General features: G+C 54.9%; 1 protein-coding gene across 1 annotated transcript in view; it reads right to left on the minus strand.

The window, feature by feature from the left end:
- The window catches only part of LOC113985085 (heparan sulfate glucosamine 3-O-sulfotransferase 3A1-like), a 33,914-nt gene extending 16,403 nt beyond the window's left edge, over nucleotides 1-17,511 (minus strand). The window contains exon 1 of the mRNA XM_027715643.2: nucleotides 16,790-17,511. Coding sequence (XP_027571444.1) covers nucleotides 16,790-17,349 — 560 coding nt within the window. The 5' untranslated portion in view covers nucleotides 17,350-17,511. The remainder of the gene's footprint in view (nucleotides 1-16,789) is intronic.
- Between the last annotated feature and the right edge of the window lie 723 nt (nucleotides 17,512-18,234).

Raw genomic sequence — 18,234 nt, forward strand, 5'->3', positions numbered from 1 at the left:
AGAAAAGAAAAGTCCTCTCCAAAATGTGAATGGATGAAAAAAAACCCAATTAGTGACCTCAGCTTCATGAGTCAATTTGAGTCATTTAGACCCAGGTCAATAAACATTCCTCTTCCTCACTCAGCACTGCACTGGCACGGGCTGGGGTTTCAGATCAGCTCCTGAAGATGACTCCCATCCTCCCATCCTCTCCTGCCCTGCTTAGCAAGATCAACCCTCCTTCACCCTTCATTTCTCAGCATCCCCAAAGAGAAGAAAACTCAGCCTGAGTGTGTTCCCTCTTTCATTGCGTTCCCCCTTTCATTGTGTTCCCCTGGGAATATGTAAGAAAATGCAGGAAGAACTGGCTAAGCCCATGCTGATACTCTGTATAGCAGCAGGGATTTCAAATCCACGCTGACACCGTGGCCCACCTCAACAGTTGGCCATCACCCTGTGGTGGGGGCTCACCTTGGAGGGCAGCAGGGACGCTGTGATCTCTCCATCACAACATGGAGAGCCATGGAGGGCTTTGGGAAGGGATTCTGTGCCTTGGGAGCCCAGGTCTCCCAAGGAGCACTGAGATTTCTTCTCTTAAGCCACTTTGGAAAGCCCAGACAGGACCCCTGGAGATGAAGACTTTGCAGTGGGATCAAAGAGACTCGTGGAGATGGCAACAAGGATTAATGCTTCTGCAAACACACTGTGAAAGCTTCTTAGTTATTCCAGTGGGGCTTTCTCCAGAGGGGCCTAAGGGAGTTGGGCACTTAGAGCTCACTCGGATCCTTTATTTAGTTTGCAAATCCTGCGCTGGAGCAGTGCAGCAGTGTGACCCCTGAAGCATTACTTTCTGAGAGTGCCTGCTTGAGTGAAAAGCTGAATTGATTCTGGCTGTGTTGGTGGCCTCCCACAGCTGCTCTTTCTCCGTGTTGGAGGGAGCAAGGAGGGAATGAGGCTGTCGGTTGAAACAGCTGAGGGTACAAACTACTTAAAGAAATAAATAAGGGACCAACCCAACACTGAAACCCTGTGGGCTGTGTGTTCAAGGGAGCCACTGAGAGTGGCTCTGATGCCTTCCACAGGGGCTTATGCTGGACAGCACGTGCTGGAGGATGCTGCTCCTGGCAGATCCAGGCTGTGAGTGACCTCCAGCCCGGCGGTCATCTCCGGTCCTCCCCAGTGGATTCCACCACCATCTCTAAGAAAGCTGCAGGAATCCCTTATTTCATGAGTCTGGTTACTCTTCACATCTCCCTGTACTTTTTTTTTTTCCTCCATCACCAGCCTTTTACAGTTAAAAACTGTAGAAAGAAGACCTGGGAGGGGGTTTGGTTCCCCAGCTCGTTAAATGTTCATGGTGTCCTAAATCATTCCTACCACCACTTCTAATCCTACTGTAGAGGGTTCCAGCTTGGGGAAAACAGTATGAGGAAGCTGGAAAAAAAGGCAGAAAAATAAACAAAGAATCTGTTTCTGTGCAACTGCTCCTCATGATAATAATAACAACAATAAAATAATAATAATAATAGAAACAGAGTTCATGGTCAGGCTGCTTTCCAAGCCTTCCCACTGGGTCCCCTGGCTTTCATTTCATGCCCCTCCCATCTCCACAAACTGGACAGGGAGTCCCATCCACTGAGCCCCCAGCACAAAGCAAACGGGTTCAGCATTGTTGGGAAACATGGCACACATGTGACATGCTATTGTCCCTAATTTGATTAATGAAGCCATCACGCTAACAGGGCATCCCACACTCCCCCCAGCACCTTGTTACTAACCCACGCCAGGAACTTCCCAGCAGAGCATTAATTCCCCAGTACTTGCCTTTCCCAACCTTGTCAGGTAATTGTTTATGAAAAGATGAATGTATACAATAATACTGGGTGAAGGGAGCTGATGTATGCGGTGTTAATGAATGAAATAATCAGTTTGGTAATAACTGGCATGTGTATTTGTCAAAAGGGAACCAGCAGGACATTAGCATTCTGCAGCCACCCAACCTTTATCTCCTGGTCTTGTGTTTGACAACCGCCCGAGATAGTCCATGAATAAAATACAGAGTAGTACCCAGACATAATTAAACTGCCAATGTGGATGTACCTAAATGAACTTGATATCTTAATGACACTGGATAGCGCGCGAATAATGAAGGCGGCATGAAAGGGACGTGCATAATGAGCACAGACACCCCGGCTGGCGCTCAGGCACCGCCCGTGGGGACTGTCCCTCGCCAGGGCCGGCTCCTGGGCTCCTCGTTAGCATGTGGGGCACCTCCCGTGATCCCATGCTGCTCAGGGGAGCCGTGCCAGGGCTCATCCGTGCACTGAGGATGGAGCGCTGCCCCTCTTGGCGTGAGGGCTGGTGCCCTGCAGTGCTGGCAGGGCTGTGGTCACAGAGGGGCTCTCAGACTGGTCCCCTGGCACGTCTTGCCCTCCCCCTCCAGATATCCCTCCCTTGCCCCATCTCTCTGCACCTAACTCTCACTGCTCCTCCAGAGACCTCTGGCACGCTGCTGCGCAGCGCAGACGTGATTTTAGGAGCACTTTACATGATTAGATTACCAAACGTGTTCCTTTTTTATTTTTTTTTCCAGCACGGAGATGGTTTTCGAGGAAAGTGGCCGGTCCTTGGGGATGGGATGCTCAGAGGATGTCCCGAGATAACTCAGCGGCACGTGCAGAGCCACAACTCCTCATTCCCATTATCCACAAACATCAAGCCAGATGTGTCCTCTCCCAGCACCCATGGGTGCAATCCTTCCTCCAGAGGATGCTGGGCACCCCTGACAGCTATTCCAGCTGTCCCCACAAAGCTGCTCCAGTGTGATGCTGCAGGTCACGGGCATTTGCTCCCAAAAGGCAGGTTTGATTCCCCCTCCTTTGGTGTATCACCCCACTGGGCTTCTACTCCACCCTGCTCCGAAGGTAATTGTTACTTATTGCTCTAATAACTCTAATTTTAGCAGCAAATGAGTGACGTACAAAGTATCGGTCTTATTAAAGAAATAACAATGGGAAACTGGAGCACGCGCTTCGGGGGAAGGAACACTCCCCCGGCACACGGGATGCAGCAGTGCTGGTATTTGACAGCAGCAGAGTCCCTGCCTGCTGCTGATAGAATTCCAAGATATTTGAACACAATGAGCTCAGCGTGTAGGAAAGCAACCGGCTCGATAGGGCTCTGCCGTGACGTAATCGAGTGGGGGCCCAGGGATTGTCACAAAGCCAGCATGGGAAATGTGACCTGGAGCAGGTCCTACCTCCCTCTAAAAAGGAGATTGGGAAAAGTGCTTAATGCAAATGAAAAAAATTACAGCGGGTTTTGGGGAAAACATCTTAAATACCTGTCAGTGTTCAAGGCCAGGTTGGATGGGGCATTAAGCAACCCGGTCTAATGGAAGGTGTCCCTGCCCATGGCGGGGGGTTGGAATGAGAGGGTCTGTAAGGTCCCTTCCAACCCAAACCATTCTGTGATTCCATGAAAATCCAGCAGACAACACAGTTGGGCCCAGCGCAGGGAGAGGCAGCACTGAGAGCAACACAGTGGAGGAAGCACAAGCAAGCGTGCTGCAGGATGGAGTATTGAGAGGGGTTAAAAACCATAACCCCTGTTTGGGCCAGGAAAAGGGAAAAGGTGGCACTGGTGTGATCCAGCCTGCTCAGGGAGGCGATGGGAGTAACTTGGACATGTGCTCACCCCCACCATGTCTTGAGCAATGACAGTGAGAACGATGCAGCCAAAGAGCTCTGGTCACTGCCAGGTGAAACCTTCAAGTTCCTGCACTCAGCCCCTTCCCCCCACTGGATATTTGGTCCTGACTGCCAATTCTTTAACCATTGCTTTCCTTCAGACACCCCCGTGGTGCCCCCTCATGAGACAGTAATGGGGATTTCATTAGATTAAATAACTCCAATGAACCCCAGAGACCAACAGCACTTTAAACACGGAGCTCGGAGTCAGAATTACCGTTATTTAACATTGATTAGATTACAAGGCAAATCCAATTTTTCCCTAACCATATGATGGCTCTGATTTGCCTGGCGGGAGATGCTAAGGAAGGCATTCCTGGAAATCTCTGCTGAGGGGGGGCCATGCCTGAGTCAGCAATGTTGGGGTGACCCACGGGCTTGTGTCTCCAAGTCCTTCTGTGGAGAGTGTGAGCAGGGCTCAGGGAGTGTCCCCATTGTCCCTGCTCTTGCTTTGCTCCAAAGCTGGGGGGGGGCAGGTGGATCTGTATCTGCCACGTTGGCTTATCACCCCCTCCAGCAGGAATATCACCAGGAAATAATTGGGCCTTTTTGACCCACGGCCTGCCATGGCTCAGGCCATTAATCACCGCCCAAAGCTCCCTCCTGACTCTTTCCCCCCTGAGTCCCAGAGCATGGGATGTGCCTGGTGGCCGTGGCACTGCCCATTGCTGGTGCCTGCAAGGAGAGGAGGGCAGGAGAGTACCCAGCTCTCTCCCTTCTGCTCATGCCCAGGATCCTGTTGGAATCTGTTTTATGACTCTGGGCTTGGAGTTGGTTGGGCAAGGCTGGTCAGGGCAGGAGTGGGACTGTCTCAGGAGGTGTGGGAGGTGCCCTCTCCCTGAGGACAGTACGGGATGGCTTTCAGTGAACACTGCACTTCCCTTCCTAAGGTGTGCTGGGCATTTAATACCTGGCCTGGGAGAACAGCCAGGACAGAGCTTCCTCTGGACCCCTTGGCTGATCATGTTCGAAAGCCAAGAGGTCAAACAACCCCTAAATGCATTCCCTACATCGGGCAATCCCAGCAGCAGCAGGCAGGCAAGAGCACAGCCCTCTCAGACAGACAGACAGACAGACTCCCACGAGAGCTGGCTCAGCTGCTGGTGTAAATCTCACTGGTCTGATAAATCCAGCATTAAACTGGGGATGTGCAAGGAAAAAGGAATATTCTGCTGGAGTTGGCTCCCAGCAACAAGGTGGCCCTGACCAGAGGCCAGACCCACCAGGGCACCCACCCTGGGCTGACCACAGGCTATTCAGCAGAGGCTCCCAGGGATGGAGGGGAGGAGCAGGATGCTTGTCCTGCCAAGCTGGAACACCCAGTGGGCTCCAGTCTGGGTCCAGACTCCTCCACCCCACTCCCCTCCACGTGTCCCTAGAGGGGTGATGGCCAAGAAAGCCCCCAGGAGCAGGCAGGGTTGAGCACAGCCCTGCAGGTCACCCCACCTTGGGCTTCTTCATCTGGGTTTGGGCTCACAGCAGCTTTTTCTGGGCAGCCCGATTTGACCAACAAAACCAAGTGCTGCTTTCAGGGCTTTAATAAAATCCAGAGTCGCTCATAATTTTAAACCAGATTTGCTCCAGAGGAAACACACCCAAATTCCTTCCTCGCCTCTGCAGTCACCACCCCTGATGCCTTTCCCATCTACCTTCCCAGGGCTACAATGTGACCAAGCCCAGGCAGCTTCTGAAAGAGAGCTGGGCTGGAACATAGCTGAGAAAACTGCAGGAGCATGTGCTGGGGAGATGATTATATTGTCCAAAAAGTAATAATAATTTAAAATTCCTGTAATAGCATATTTCTCATATATCAAAGGATCCAGAGGTGTTTGCATCTTTCTTGGGAAAGGTGGTGGATCCCAGTGGATAAATCAAGCCCATGGCTTCTCCTGCAGCAGGAAACTGTGGGTGATGCTGGTGCCTGGCTCCAGAGGGTCCAGTGAGCTGCTGCCTCACCACACGGCCTGGTAGAGGCAGGAGGTGATGAGGAATCAACCAGTTCTTCCTCCTGCCTCTGTTTTGGGGCAGGCTGCAGGGGAGGGCAATAAACGCTGGATTTTACTCTCATAAAGCCCCCTGAACAGCCAGGCTGCAAGGACAGGAGCACCAGGCACGGGGACACATGCAGGCATCAGCTGTGACCCGGCAGTTCGCTGTCACTCGGCCAAACAACTCAAGTGCAATTAGGAAGCACCGAGCAGACGAAGCTGTAAACTCCAAACCCAGCGCTCCGAGCTCGGCTCGCCCGCCCTGCCGCATCACACCGTGGGGGCAGCGGGTCCCCGGGCTGTGACAGAGGGCCACGACCCCCCGGGTGGGGAGGGCAGAGCTCAACCTGTGCCATAGCAAACAGAGCAGCCCCGGCGCCCGGGCAGGCTGTGCTGACCCCGAGCCGGGGCACTGCACACGGTCAAACTCAATTAACTGCTGAGCGCGGCATCTGGGTCAGGCGGGGCGCTCCTTCCCCAGCCCGGCCCCTCCGGAGCCTCCCGGGCTAAACCGACTGTGTGTCCTACTAAATTCTTTCGGAGGCTCTTCCAGAGGGTTTGCTGGTGCTGGGAGGGCGGGTGGCAGGGCCAGGAGCAGGCGGAGCATCACCGTGACTTGTTACGAAGGCGGCTCTGGGGCTGAGCACCTCTGCCCTGGGTCCGGTGCCTGTGCTGGGCTGGGCAGGGGTCACACCCCGGGCGTGTGGGAACAAGATTTCAACCCGATGTGACTCCATATCCAGCCCTCTGGGCATCTTCTGCATCTGCCTGTGGTTGGAGCAAACACAGCCCAGAGAGGGTGACGCTGGAGGGACGGATCCTGGTGCTCACTGGCTGCAAAGCTGGCTGGGTTTAAGGGTTGACATTCTGAGCAAGCACAAAAAATTGCAGTCCACGGGTGGGTGTGAATGGCTGGAGACAATATGTGTCCCAGGGGAAGCAATGAGCTTAATGTTTTGTGAGTAGCTCATCAGCATAAACCCATTTCGCAAATGGGGAAACTGAGGCACGGGACAGAACAGGCCCTTGCTCACCTACCACCCAGCCAGCTGAGTGTGTCCCAAAGCCTCCTCAGCTGCCCTGGATGACACAGGAGACGGGCAGCACGTGCTGTCAGGGCCATGATGTCCTCAGGAGCTCAGCTCTCCTGTCACTGCAGGTGCACAACAAAATCCCACCTCCTGCCCAAGGAGGGTCCAACTGAGCAGCTGGGCAAGAAACATCTTGTTCAGTCTGTTTGATGTCTGGGCTTTCATACCTTCACTTCTTCGCTGTGAAACGGACCTCCTGCCACAGGGAGTGGGACCAGGCAATGCAGCATTCCCATGGTATCTTCCCTGGAACACACGTTGTCTCCCAGCCATTCACCCACGGACTTTGTGTCCTTGCTCAGAAAGTCAGCCCTTAAACCCGGCCAGGTTTGCACAGGGCAGAGGACTGGGGCTCGTACCCCCCATCCAGGCAGCAAAACCCTCCAGCAGATGGGCAGGAATGAAGAGCCAGGGCAGCAGTTGGACTTCAAACCACTCCAAATGTTTGCAAAGCAAATGTTGGTCCTGGCGGGGCTGCAGCAGCCCAGCCCACAGGTCACTGCCAACCCTGCTGCCATGGCACAGAGGAGCAGCCTTGGATATCCTGGAAGCCCATAAATCTGAAGGGGTGCTTCAGAAAGTTCAGCTGTGCTTACCCAGCTCTCACCAGCCTGTAAATGATATATCTTTTTATTCTTTGAACCAACACAGTTCACACACATCCAGGCTCTTCAGCACTAGAGCTGATGGGGAGCAAGGGTTTGATGGACATTTATACTCAGACTACCCAGACCATGGTGCAAAGTGCACATGTGCCTGTGCTCAGCATCTTCTCATCTCCTTCTCTTCCTCTGCATGGCCCTGCCTTGCTGGGAAGCTGGCTGGGACAGGGCACACAGGGCAGCCGGGTGCTGGTGGAAACAACCCACAGAAGCCAAGGCTTCCCAAGCCCTGCACAGGAGGTGTCTGCACCAGCTGTCAACCCCAAACCACACTCCTCTGGCCCGGCTCTGCATGTCACTGCCTGTGCTCTGCCTGCTGCAGGCAGTGAGAATTGCCTTTTCTGTTTTTCTCCTCCTTTAGAGATGATGGAGGCACTAACAACCTTTATCACACAGGTACAAGACTGCTGAATACCAGGTAAACATTTATGGGCAAATACTCATATTCACACAGCAGAGTTCAGCAGTGCAAGGGGGCAGGGTTATTGCACAACATTTGCTTTATGCCTTGCTGTGACATGCAGCTTTTGCACAGAGAAAAACCTCAAATTATCTTTCAGAAACAACCACTTCCCAGCCATCAAAAGCCAACCACCCTGAGCTCTGTGGTGGGTCTGTGCCAGCAGCACAGTGCCCAGCAGGCCCGTGGACAGGGAACAAAGATGATTGGAGCCAGCTGAAACTGCAGAGTGAATTTTTAGGGGCAGAGACTAGAACTACCTGAGCTGGAAGTTAGCCCAGACAGGGGGATTAGCACCCTCAACCCGTGTGAGAGGAGTCAGGGGAACTTTTCCTGACCTTCAGCAGCAGGAACAGGTTGAGGAACATCCTGCAGCAGTTGTTGCAGAGCAGCACCAGGGGAATAGGACTGGTGAAGCTCAGCACACACTGAACACCCACAGCTGATGCTTGTACCAGCCAACCTCCCTTCCTGCCACAGTCAGAGGAGAGCAGCAGCAGGTGGAGGTACAGGACAAGAGGTCCCATGTGCTCAGTCTTGCCCACATGTGCTCTTCTGCCTGTTTCCCCACTGGCAGAGTGGAGCATCCAACATTCCACCAATGCTGCCGATGGCCATGGCACGGCACTAACCCAGGGACCATCTGCCAGACCCACAGCTGTGCCCTGGCTCTGCCAACATCCCCTACCAGGGAGGTTTTGGGAAGTGAGGAACACCAGAGATAAGGCCTCTGACCCAGCACTTGTGTCTGAGAGGAGGGAGATCTCCCCCACTCCTGCCATCACCAGTTTTACCTGCACAAATCCCAGTGTGTTAATGGCACAACAATAATTGCACACAGGACCACCCTCTGCTCCCCCATCCAGGCCTGGGGAACACGGGCACAGGTCACCCAGGAGCAGGGGAAAGCTGTGCCTTGCTGCACCAGGAGACCCAGGGTCCTCCAAAACAGCTTCTTACTGAGGGTTAAACAAAACTTGGCAAGGTCCAACCTGGACTCCAGCAATGCTGGAAACCAAAGGGATTTAAGGAGCAAATTGCCAACCAAGGGAACAACTATGGAGGCAAAGTCCAGATGCAAAATGGGGAAAGCAGCATGTCCAGCTGCTGGACATTGCAGAGGCTTGAAGCACATCAGCAGTGTGGGGTCACTAATCTGGAGCATGTTTTGGGGGTCTCAGCTGAGCCAGGAACCTCCTTTGCCCCCTGCATACCACCTCTCCTGGGTACTGCATCTCCTGCCTTTCACTTGCTATCCCTGCACTGGAGGGGTCAGGACACAGAGCTTCCCCCAGGTGGGAAATCCACGTTTCCTCACTTGTTTTACTGAGCTGGAACATGCCAATGCTTGGGGATTTCTCTCAGATTGGGCTTTCCAAACAGTCCAGTTCAGACAGTGCAAGTGTGTTTAAATAGTGTCAAAAGATGTTCAATGTTACAAGACTACGAAAGCAGAAGTGAAACAGTAATGATAAAACACAACACTGAGAGCCCAAAGCTGCAGATGTGAGCACACAGACCCACATAAACCAGGGATAAACATGGAAAGCAATACTATTGCATTTGATAATTTTCCATAAAAGGCTTCCCCAGAGAGCACGGGCTGTGGGAGGGAGCCCTCTTCCAACGGGCAATAGCAGAGAAAAATCAGCCTGGCTTTTTGGGATTTTCAGCAAAAACACAACCCCACTAAAGAGAGATATATAAAAATAAATAAATAAATAGCCAGCTTCCCATCGTGATGTGCTTGAACCTGAACATCTCTCCCGAGGGAGTGTGGGAAGGGCAGTTGTGGTCAGACCCGATCTGACTGTTCACATCCCAGTTTCCAGCCAACAGGAACTGGAGTCAATGGGTACAACTGGAACAGGGGACGCTGCTCCATCTCCCACAGTTGGGAGCCAGGCAGGATCCCACTGAAGCTGCTGTGCTGGCATCCAAAAACTGCAGGGATTGGTGCAAGGAAGGTGTCCAGATGCCTGGAATTGCCCCAGTGGGAATTTCTTATGCGATGGTTGGGCACAGCTGCTCGGCCGTGGGGAAAACAACCACACAAGGCTTCCAAAGCTCCCCCCGGGGCAGTGATGGGGAGTTTCTCCTCCATCTCCCACCAGAGACGTACTCAGCAGCAGCCTCGAGCCTAGGGGAGTTTGAGCAGGGATCTTTATGTCTCTGCAACAGATGGTGTTGCAACAGAAAGAGCACGTAATGAATCTCCTCACTTCCAGGAAGGAAGAAGGATGGTCTTGCCGTGCACGAAGGGAACCGGCGATTTCTTTCGCTGAAAGATTTCCTCCTGCACAATCACATCATTTGATGAAAGAAATGCCAAGAATAATTCACTTCCTCGAGCAACTCTATTTATATTCTCACCGCGGTCACCGTCCTGCTCTCGCGCCCCTCGGCAGCCACGGGGCTCAGGTGGGCACAGTTTGGAGCTGAATATGTTCAACTCCAAACCATCAAAACCTGAATTTCCTGGGGGGTGGGTTAGGCAGGAGACAGGCAAAAACACCAGCTGCTGTCACAGTCCCTGGGATGCCCCCAGACCCTGAATGAACACCCCCACTGCCCCACATGGGGCTTTGGAACGGGGTAAGACCCCGGTATCCAACTCCAGCTACACGACTTTAACTGCAACCTAATCCACTTCCCTCCCGTAATACCTGCACATAAAGAGAATTTGCCAAGATTTATGGCCACAACACCCGCCCCTGCTGCCTCTCACCAGCCTCTGCTGCTTCCCTGCAAAAGCAGCTTGGGTTACCTCAGGATTCTCCAGGGGAAAAGCATAATTAGCAGCTCAGGAGTTTCAATGTCTATGTTGATGAGGGGGCTCATGGGGGGTTATTCTCAGGTTTTCTGATCACTTGTTGTTCGCTCTGAACTCTTTGGAAAGGCACCAGCTCCCTTCCCCCTCCCCAGACCTAACTGCTCTTATTATAGACTTCAAAAGGTCGGGCTGAAATCCTAGCTGGGCTGTGTTGAACAGACATACTGGTGGTGATGGTGTGGCCAGAGCACGGCCCTGGACCCCAGACTCCATGTAATGAATTCCCAGGAGCCCCCCACCCCCCAAAGGCAGTACAGCCTGGCAGCAGGACAGGCTTATGTGCATAGGTGAGGATTTGCAAAATCCGGCCTTAAAGGGGGACTAGTGGTTTAAGCTGCTTCTCTCAAGTGTATCCCAATTTTTGCCATAAATGGGCTCCTGCCCCAGCCAGCTGGAGCTTTGTGCTGCTTTCCACAAGAGCCGGCTCTGGGAATTTTACTGACAACATCTTGGACAGTCGAGGCCATATTTTCATGATTGCTCAGCACCAGCAGGCAGGGCCAGGGGAGCCCCATTTCCCAGCACCCCAGGCTCAAGCAGAGCCATGGAGTGGATGGGGAAGGTGCTGATCCCCTCCAGGGACCGGGTGTGAAGCAGTACTGAAAAGGAGGATGGGTCTGTTGACTTCTGAACCTCCCTAATATATATCCCCATGCAGACCCCAGGACCTGGAGAGAAGAGTCCAATAAAATCCCAAGTACTCATTTTGATGCCTTCTGATGGGAATGTGGTTGACTTCTCCTGATATGCCAACTCAGGAGCTCATTCCATCATTAGAAACAGACACAAACCCTGGATTCAAATTTATCCAATAACAGAAAACAGAAGGGATACATAGAGATGCAAAATGCTTAAAAGGATCACCAAAAATAATAACCCCTTTGGGGTCTTTTTAAGGAGTAAGAAGGGGAAAAGCCCAGCCCCAGGTCTTTGCAGGTAGATCTTGTGAGGAGCATGTGCCTGGGCAGTGCCATCCCTGAATGATCCATCCATCAGGTGTCCACTGCACCTCACAGCGAGAGGACAGCCAGCCAAAGCCATGCCAAGGCTGCAGGACCTCTGCCAGCAGCTCTGGTAGGGTTCACCTGCTTTGGGTGTTATTTAACCCACGGCACAGCCCAACAAGCTCAGACTCCATACACCTCCTCCCCTCTGTGCGAGGTGAGGTGCCACAGGGCCACAGCGCTGCTGTTCCACCCCTGCACAGGGCAGTGACTTCCCTCCCATTTTACAGATGGGCAAACTGAGGCAGGCCAAGACATCTCCCCAGTCAACCCTCAAACTATTTCAGGTCTTTACTGAAGTACCTTGGAGTGTCCAAGCCCAGATCACTCACAAAGGCAGTGGCAAAGTACATGAGCACCAGAACGAGTCTTATACAATCTCAACGACCCCAACCCTGATCTCACCAGAATTTCCAGCATGCTCCTTCTCCCCCTTGCTCTTCCCCAGCAAAGAGACCTCCCTTCAATCACCCATAAACCCACCTCATCCTCCATCTCCCATGTTTCCTTGCCCACACCACCCAACCAAGGCATGCACTCTCTGTGCCAGGCTCAGCCCATCTCCAGCAGTTGTTTACAGTGAATTACCTGTGCTTTGGGACCAAGACCACCTTTTGTTCCCTTTTTATACAGCACCTGGCCCTGGGAGCTCGGTATGGGAAGTGTCTGATTGCACAGCTAATAAATAAACAAGGGCCTTGATCCTCTTCAGCGTGTGGCTGTCCAAGGCTGCAATTTCCAGAGAAACTGCTGCAGGCTGCACTTGAAGCTGTTAGTAATTCAGATGTGTTTGGGAGATGAGATGTTCCCAGGGCAAGGAGAAGGTGCTGCTAAACCAGACGTTCCTACAGGCAGGAGTGCACACAAACAGGGAGTGAAAAACCCAAACTGGCTCAAACTCCATGTCCAACAGCACAAGCCACGTTCTGGGCCTGAACGCAGGCAAAGACCTGGTGTTTCTTGCAGAGGTAGCAAGGATGGCTGGAGAAAGATGGAGAGATGATCACTTAAAGGCAACTACTCTACAGCATCTGCCTTAGGCAAGGGGGTTTGACAAGGTCTTTCCTCCCAATGGCCACCTGATCCTGCTCCACCTTCCACAAATTGTACTTACTGCCCTGACATCCCCCCTGGCATCATCCACGCGCTCCTGCCCACCGTGCCTACACTCCCACCCTCCTTCCCATGCTTACACAGCACTCAGAGACTGTGCTGCTGAATTACGGTGACCTCAAACCCCCAGGACCTCCAGGCCATCATTGCTGCAGGAGTGTCCCGACTCCTCCATCCCCAGCTCTGATTTCACCCAGATTTGAGGCACAGAGGATGGGAAATGGCACAAGGAGGGATGCAGCTGCTCACAGCTGCTGTAAGCACATCCCCTCCCAACAAACCTCCTTTTCTCCATCCCAGACCTCTTCAGCAACTGAGATGTTCTCTGTTCCCTTTGACTCAGAAACATCAGTGCCTGCCTAGATTACAAAGAAGCAAGAAAAAAAAAAAAAAGACAGCCTCGGAGAAAAATCCCAAGAGGACATTAATTAGGAGCCAGAACTCCCCAGCTCTGGAAGCATCAAGGAGGAGCGATACTTAAACTCCCAACCTGACAGGGTAACTTTGAATCATCTTTCATCTTCCCCTGGATCGAGTGTGATCTAATGACATTAGCTTGGCTTCGCTCTAGTGAAATTGGCATCGGTGCTACAGAGGCAGGGAGATTAAAACATACGAAATAAATGTTCCTGGGGTGACTGACAGTATAATGACATTCCAACAGGCAGCTCAATCAGCGCGAGACTAACAAAGGATCAGAGGGAACCAGCCAGATTCACAGTATCACCCGCAAACACAGATATTTTCTTTTAATCCAGACATTTCTTTTACATGACTGGCTCAGCCCCTGTTCTCCGGAGTTTTCCCCAGGCTGTACAGCCGTGTTGGGGTGGGGGATGGCAGTTGAACTCTATTAAAGCCCGTGCTCACCTGCTATTGAACTCTGTCAGCTCAATAGCCTTGTTCAGGGCTGCAGCAGCGATCTCGGCGCTGAAGTCAATGCGAGCATTGTGGGCTGCCCCCTCCCTCCTTTTGTCCCTGTATGGAGAGGGGACTCACAAACCCAAACCAGAGAAAGCTCCTTTCGGCACTCACAACTCCCCTTGACATGCAATCCCACACGGGCACACACGGAGGTGTCACACTCACCAAATTAACCCCCTCAGATGGTTTTTACAAAGTCAGCCCCTCGGCAGGACAGCTGCCCCTTACCCAGGGCTGGAAGAGCCGAGCCGTTATTCCACTCCATTTAATGGATAGTGCTTCCATGCACTGTGTGGCAACCCAGTAGGTGACACCACTTGCTGTCACCAAGCCTGTGCCTCACGAGCCGCTGCCCTACAGGTACCACCAGCTGACCGGCTGCTCCAGGAGCATCACCCTCCTGCTGCAGCCACAGCTCAGCCAGTTCCTCCATCCTCACAGCAGCTGCTGCTGGAGCTGCTCTTTTGTTTCCAGGAGGAACCGTGGTCCCCTTCATGCCCAAAACCCTACAGTCACCCTGCCATGGTCCTGGTGTGGCATCCTAGTGACAGCCCACCTCCACGCTCCGGTGACAACGGCATCAGCTGCAGAGGGTGGCTGGATCTTCCAAACCACAACCCTGAGTCGCTGCAACAGCCACCAGGTTTTTGTTCCCTGGGACAGGGCTCTCTCCCCGCTGCTTCCTGCGGGCGCTGAAAGCCAACCCAAGTGTTTATACCTTGTAACGATGCTGTTTAGTCTGACTGCTGGGAAACAGCAGCGCACGTGAAACCTAAGCCTCTGATGCCAGAGATAAGGAATCGGGACCCCTGGCAAACATCTGGCCATTTCCCCGGCACTGAACCCTCATCAAAGATCAGAGCAGACCCGGGGAGAGACACGGGGAGTTTTTTAAGTGAGTATTTCTAACGGGCTGGTAACTGGTGACCAGCGGGCTGACACCGCGGCTCTGCCACGGCACTGGGACCCCGTGTGTTAGTAAAGATTACTCATACAAGCAAAGCCAGCAAGATTAGGTCTCAAAGGAATAATCCCACACAAAGAATTCACTGTACCTCAGCCTCCACAGGGCTAATAAAAAAGGAAAAAAAAAAAGATGAAACTCAGTACATCAAATACCAGAACAAACAAACTGCAGCTCATGTGCCAACTGCTAAAACATAATGATTGCACAAAGAGTGCTCGGGACAGCACCTCCAGTGAGTAAGAGCTGCAAGAGCAAGACCAAACCTCTGGAAAATTAAATCCCCTACATCAAGGGCTGTACTATGCCCTAAATGCCTGTGGCTCCTCCTCTGTCTAGGTCTGCACTCCTCGCTCAGGGACTGCTTCCAGAAGCGGGTCTATCCCACTGCCATCTGCTCCTCAAGGCTTCGAGAGCATCTTTGATAAATGAGCTTTTCTGCATATCCACCATAAATTGCAGTAGATGCCACCCCACAGCCATGTGTTTATTTTTCAAAGTCAAGGCTTGATTAGAGTTCTTGAGGTTTTTCAGATTCGTTTTTAACGTTTCCTTTCTGCTACAGGGTCAGCATGTGGAAATTGGATAAGCACAGACTAAAAATATAATTCTGTAGACAGCTTCAGCCCACACGAAAGGAAATCTTTCTTCTCGGAGAACCCACACTCTGCTGCCTGCAGAAACCCGTCGTGTTCCTGACACCGGCGGATACACAGGGAAGCTCATCCCTTCCACGTGTTAAGACTTTTATATAAACACTCGGACTGTCAGTACTATCCTACTCCACATTTCAATACCGTCACCACAAGCTGAGCCAAAATCATCATCTCCTCTCTGATAATAGGTGGGCTTAACACCAAAGTAAAACAAGCTCCAGGGGTACTCGAAGCCCTCTCCTTTTCGCTTGTTCATTCAAGAAAGCCACAAACACAGACACACTCCGAGAAAGAGCAGTGTCGCCCCCACCCCAACCAATCCCTTCCACAGGAATCTGCCAGGAGACACTGCTCTGTTAACTTTAAAACACACAAGGAAAACATCTAAACAACATCAGTGAGAACCTTCTTGGCTTAAACATTTACTGGCTCGTTCGAAAAGGGGCACCTTTTATTTTGTTTAAAGCAACGCAAATTCATTGAAAGCCGAACCCCGTCTACCTTTTTGCTCATTTCTCGGGCAAGGTGAGCGCGTGGGGTCACGCTCCTGGAACTGGCATTTTCGGTTACTCATTACCGGGATGCTGAAATATTTACATGGCAAGCAGGTTTTTTTCTCCGCACTGACTACAGGAAAGCGGCTTGCAACGGCTGCATCGCTGGGCTGGGGGTTGTGGGAGGTGACGATGCGATGGTTTGCGAGGGGAGGCAGCCGGGGCTGCGGGGTGGCTCGGCTGGGAGTCAGGGTGAGCCACCCTGACAGGTTTTGTAAAGCCCCCCTGCCCTGAGAAACGTAGGGGAGCAGCAAGAGGTTGGGGGGGCCGTGCTCCTCGCCGGGAGGAGGTTACCTCTGCCTCAGCATCCCTGTGCATCCCCAGGGCGATGGGGCACCCACTGCTCTTCCCATTGTGTGCGGGGTCCACCCCCGGGCTGCAGGGGGGCACCCCCGGAGGGACCCTGCATGGGACGGGAAGGCTGGGGGTGCGCTGGGTAGGGAGAGGAGAGTCGGGGAATTCAGGGATGGGGTGGCGGGGAGCCGGGAGGGGAATGCGGGGAGAGACGGCTGGGCGATTTGGGAGCGGGGACGGGAGGACGGGTGGAGCGAGGGGCTGGGAGGGGAAGTGTGCCCGAGGAACTGGGGAACGGGCACGGGAGCTGAGGTGGGGGGGCGAGGCGGGGAGGATCGGGGGATGAGAAAAGGATCGGCGAGGGGTTTGCGGAGCGGGGACAGGGCTGCGGGTCCGGGAGCCGCGGGTGGGCGGCGGGTCCGGGCGGCCAGCGGGGGGCACTGCCGGCTCGGCCACGGCCCCATCCCCATTCCCGGCCCCATTCCCATTCCCGGCCCCATCCCCGGCCCGTCCCGTACCTGTACCAGGCGAGTCCCCGCTCGTAGTTGCGGTCGAAGAAGTGGGGCTCTGCGCCCACGGCGCGCACGTCGGGGTGCACCCGCAGGAACTCCAGCAGCGCCCGCGTCCCCCCTTTCTTGACGCCGATGATGATGGCCTGCGGCAGCCGCTTGCTGCCCTCGCCCAGCAGCAGGGTCAGGGTGCCGGCCGTGCCTCCCCCGCCGCCCGAGCCGCCGGCCCGGCTCCCGCCGCCCCCGCCCGGCACCTCCGCGCCCGGCGCCGCCTCCTGCCTTCGCCGCCGCTGCTTCAGCCGCTGCAGGAGCCGCTTGCGCCGCGCCGCTGCCGCCTGCCAGGGGGGCAGCTCGGCCGAGCCCCCCAGCAACCCTCCGCCGCCGCCCTCCTCCTCCTCCGAGGCGGCGCCCGCGGCGATGATGGGCCCGGGCAGCGTCTGGCAGCGGTCGGCCAGGCAGTAGAAGACGTAGAGGGACATGAGCAGGGAGCAGAGCATCACCAGGAACTTCTTGAAGATGCTGCGGGGCAGCGGCTCGGCGGCGGGGGGGGCCGCCGCGCTCACGGCCATGCTACCCCGAGGCGGCGGCCGGGCCGGGCCCTGGCCATGCTCCGCGGCCGCCCCCCGGCGCGGCCCCTCCGCGCTGCGCTCCGCGGGGCCGGGGGGCTGCGAGCTGCCGCATCCCCTGCGCGGGGGACCCGCCGCGGCCGCGCTTCAGGGGGGCATCCCCCCGCGGGGGGGAAAGGGGGGAGCGGGGGCGGGTTTGGGGGGAGCGCGGAGCCGCCCCCGCTGCCGCTCCGGGGGCTGGAGGGGGATGCGGGACCGGGGCTCGGCGCGGGGCTCCCACGTGCGGCGCCCGCCGCGGAAAAACTTCGGCGGAGACATCGCCGGGCTTGGGGCGGAGCGGGGAGGGCGGCGGGGCCAATGGCGCGGCGGGGGCGGGGGGCAGAGCCGCCCCCGGACCGGCCCCGGCAGCGCTGGGGGGGCGGACCCGCAGGGAAGGCGCTGCCGAGCCCTTGCGGGGCGAGCGGGGGTGTCCGGGAGGTTGTCCCAGGGGGTGCGGGGATGCTCTGGAAGCTCTCCCGGGAGATGCGGGGGTGGCCGGGAGGCTGTCCCGGGGGTAGAGGAATGCGGGAATGTCCCTGAGCCTCTACCGGGGGGTGCGGGGATGCTCTGGAGGCTGTCCCGGGGGGTGTGGGGATCCCCTGAGGCTGTCCCGGGGGGTGTGGGGATCCCCTGAGGCTGTCCCGGGGGGTGCAGGGATCCCCTAAGGCTGTCCCGGCGGGGTGCGGGAATGCCTAGAAGGCTGTCCTGGGAGTAGAAAGATGCGGGAATGTCCCTGAGGCTGTTGCCGAGGGTAGAGGGATGCGGGAGCCCCCTGGGAGGCTGTCCCAGGGGGTCGGGGATACCCTGAGGCTCTCCCGCGGGTGCGGGATGCCCCGTAGGGCACAGAGA

This window comes from Pipra filicauda, unplaced genomic scaffold, assembly GCF_003945595.2.
Source record: "Pipra filicauda isolate LSUMZ 115617 unplaced genomic scaffold, ASM394559v2 scaffold80_size11013439_pilon, whole genome shotgun sequence".
In the NCBI taxonomy this organism is placed as follows: Eukaryota; Metazoa; Chordata; class Aves; order Passeriformes; family Pipridae; genus Pipra; species Pipra filicauda.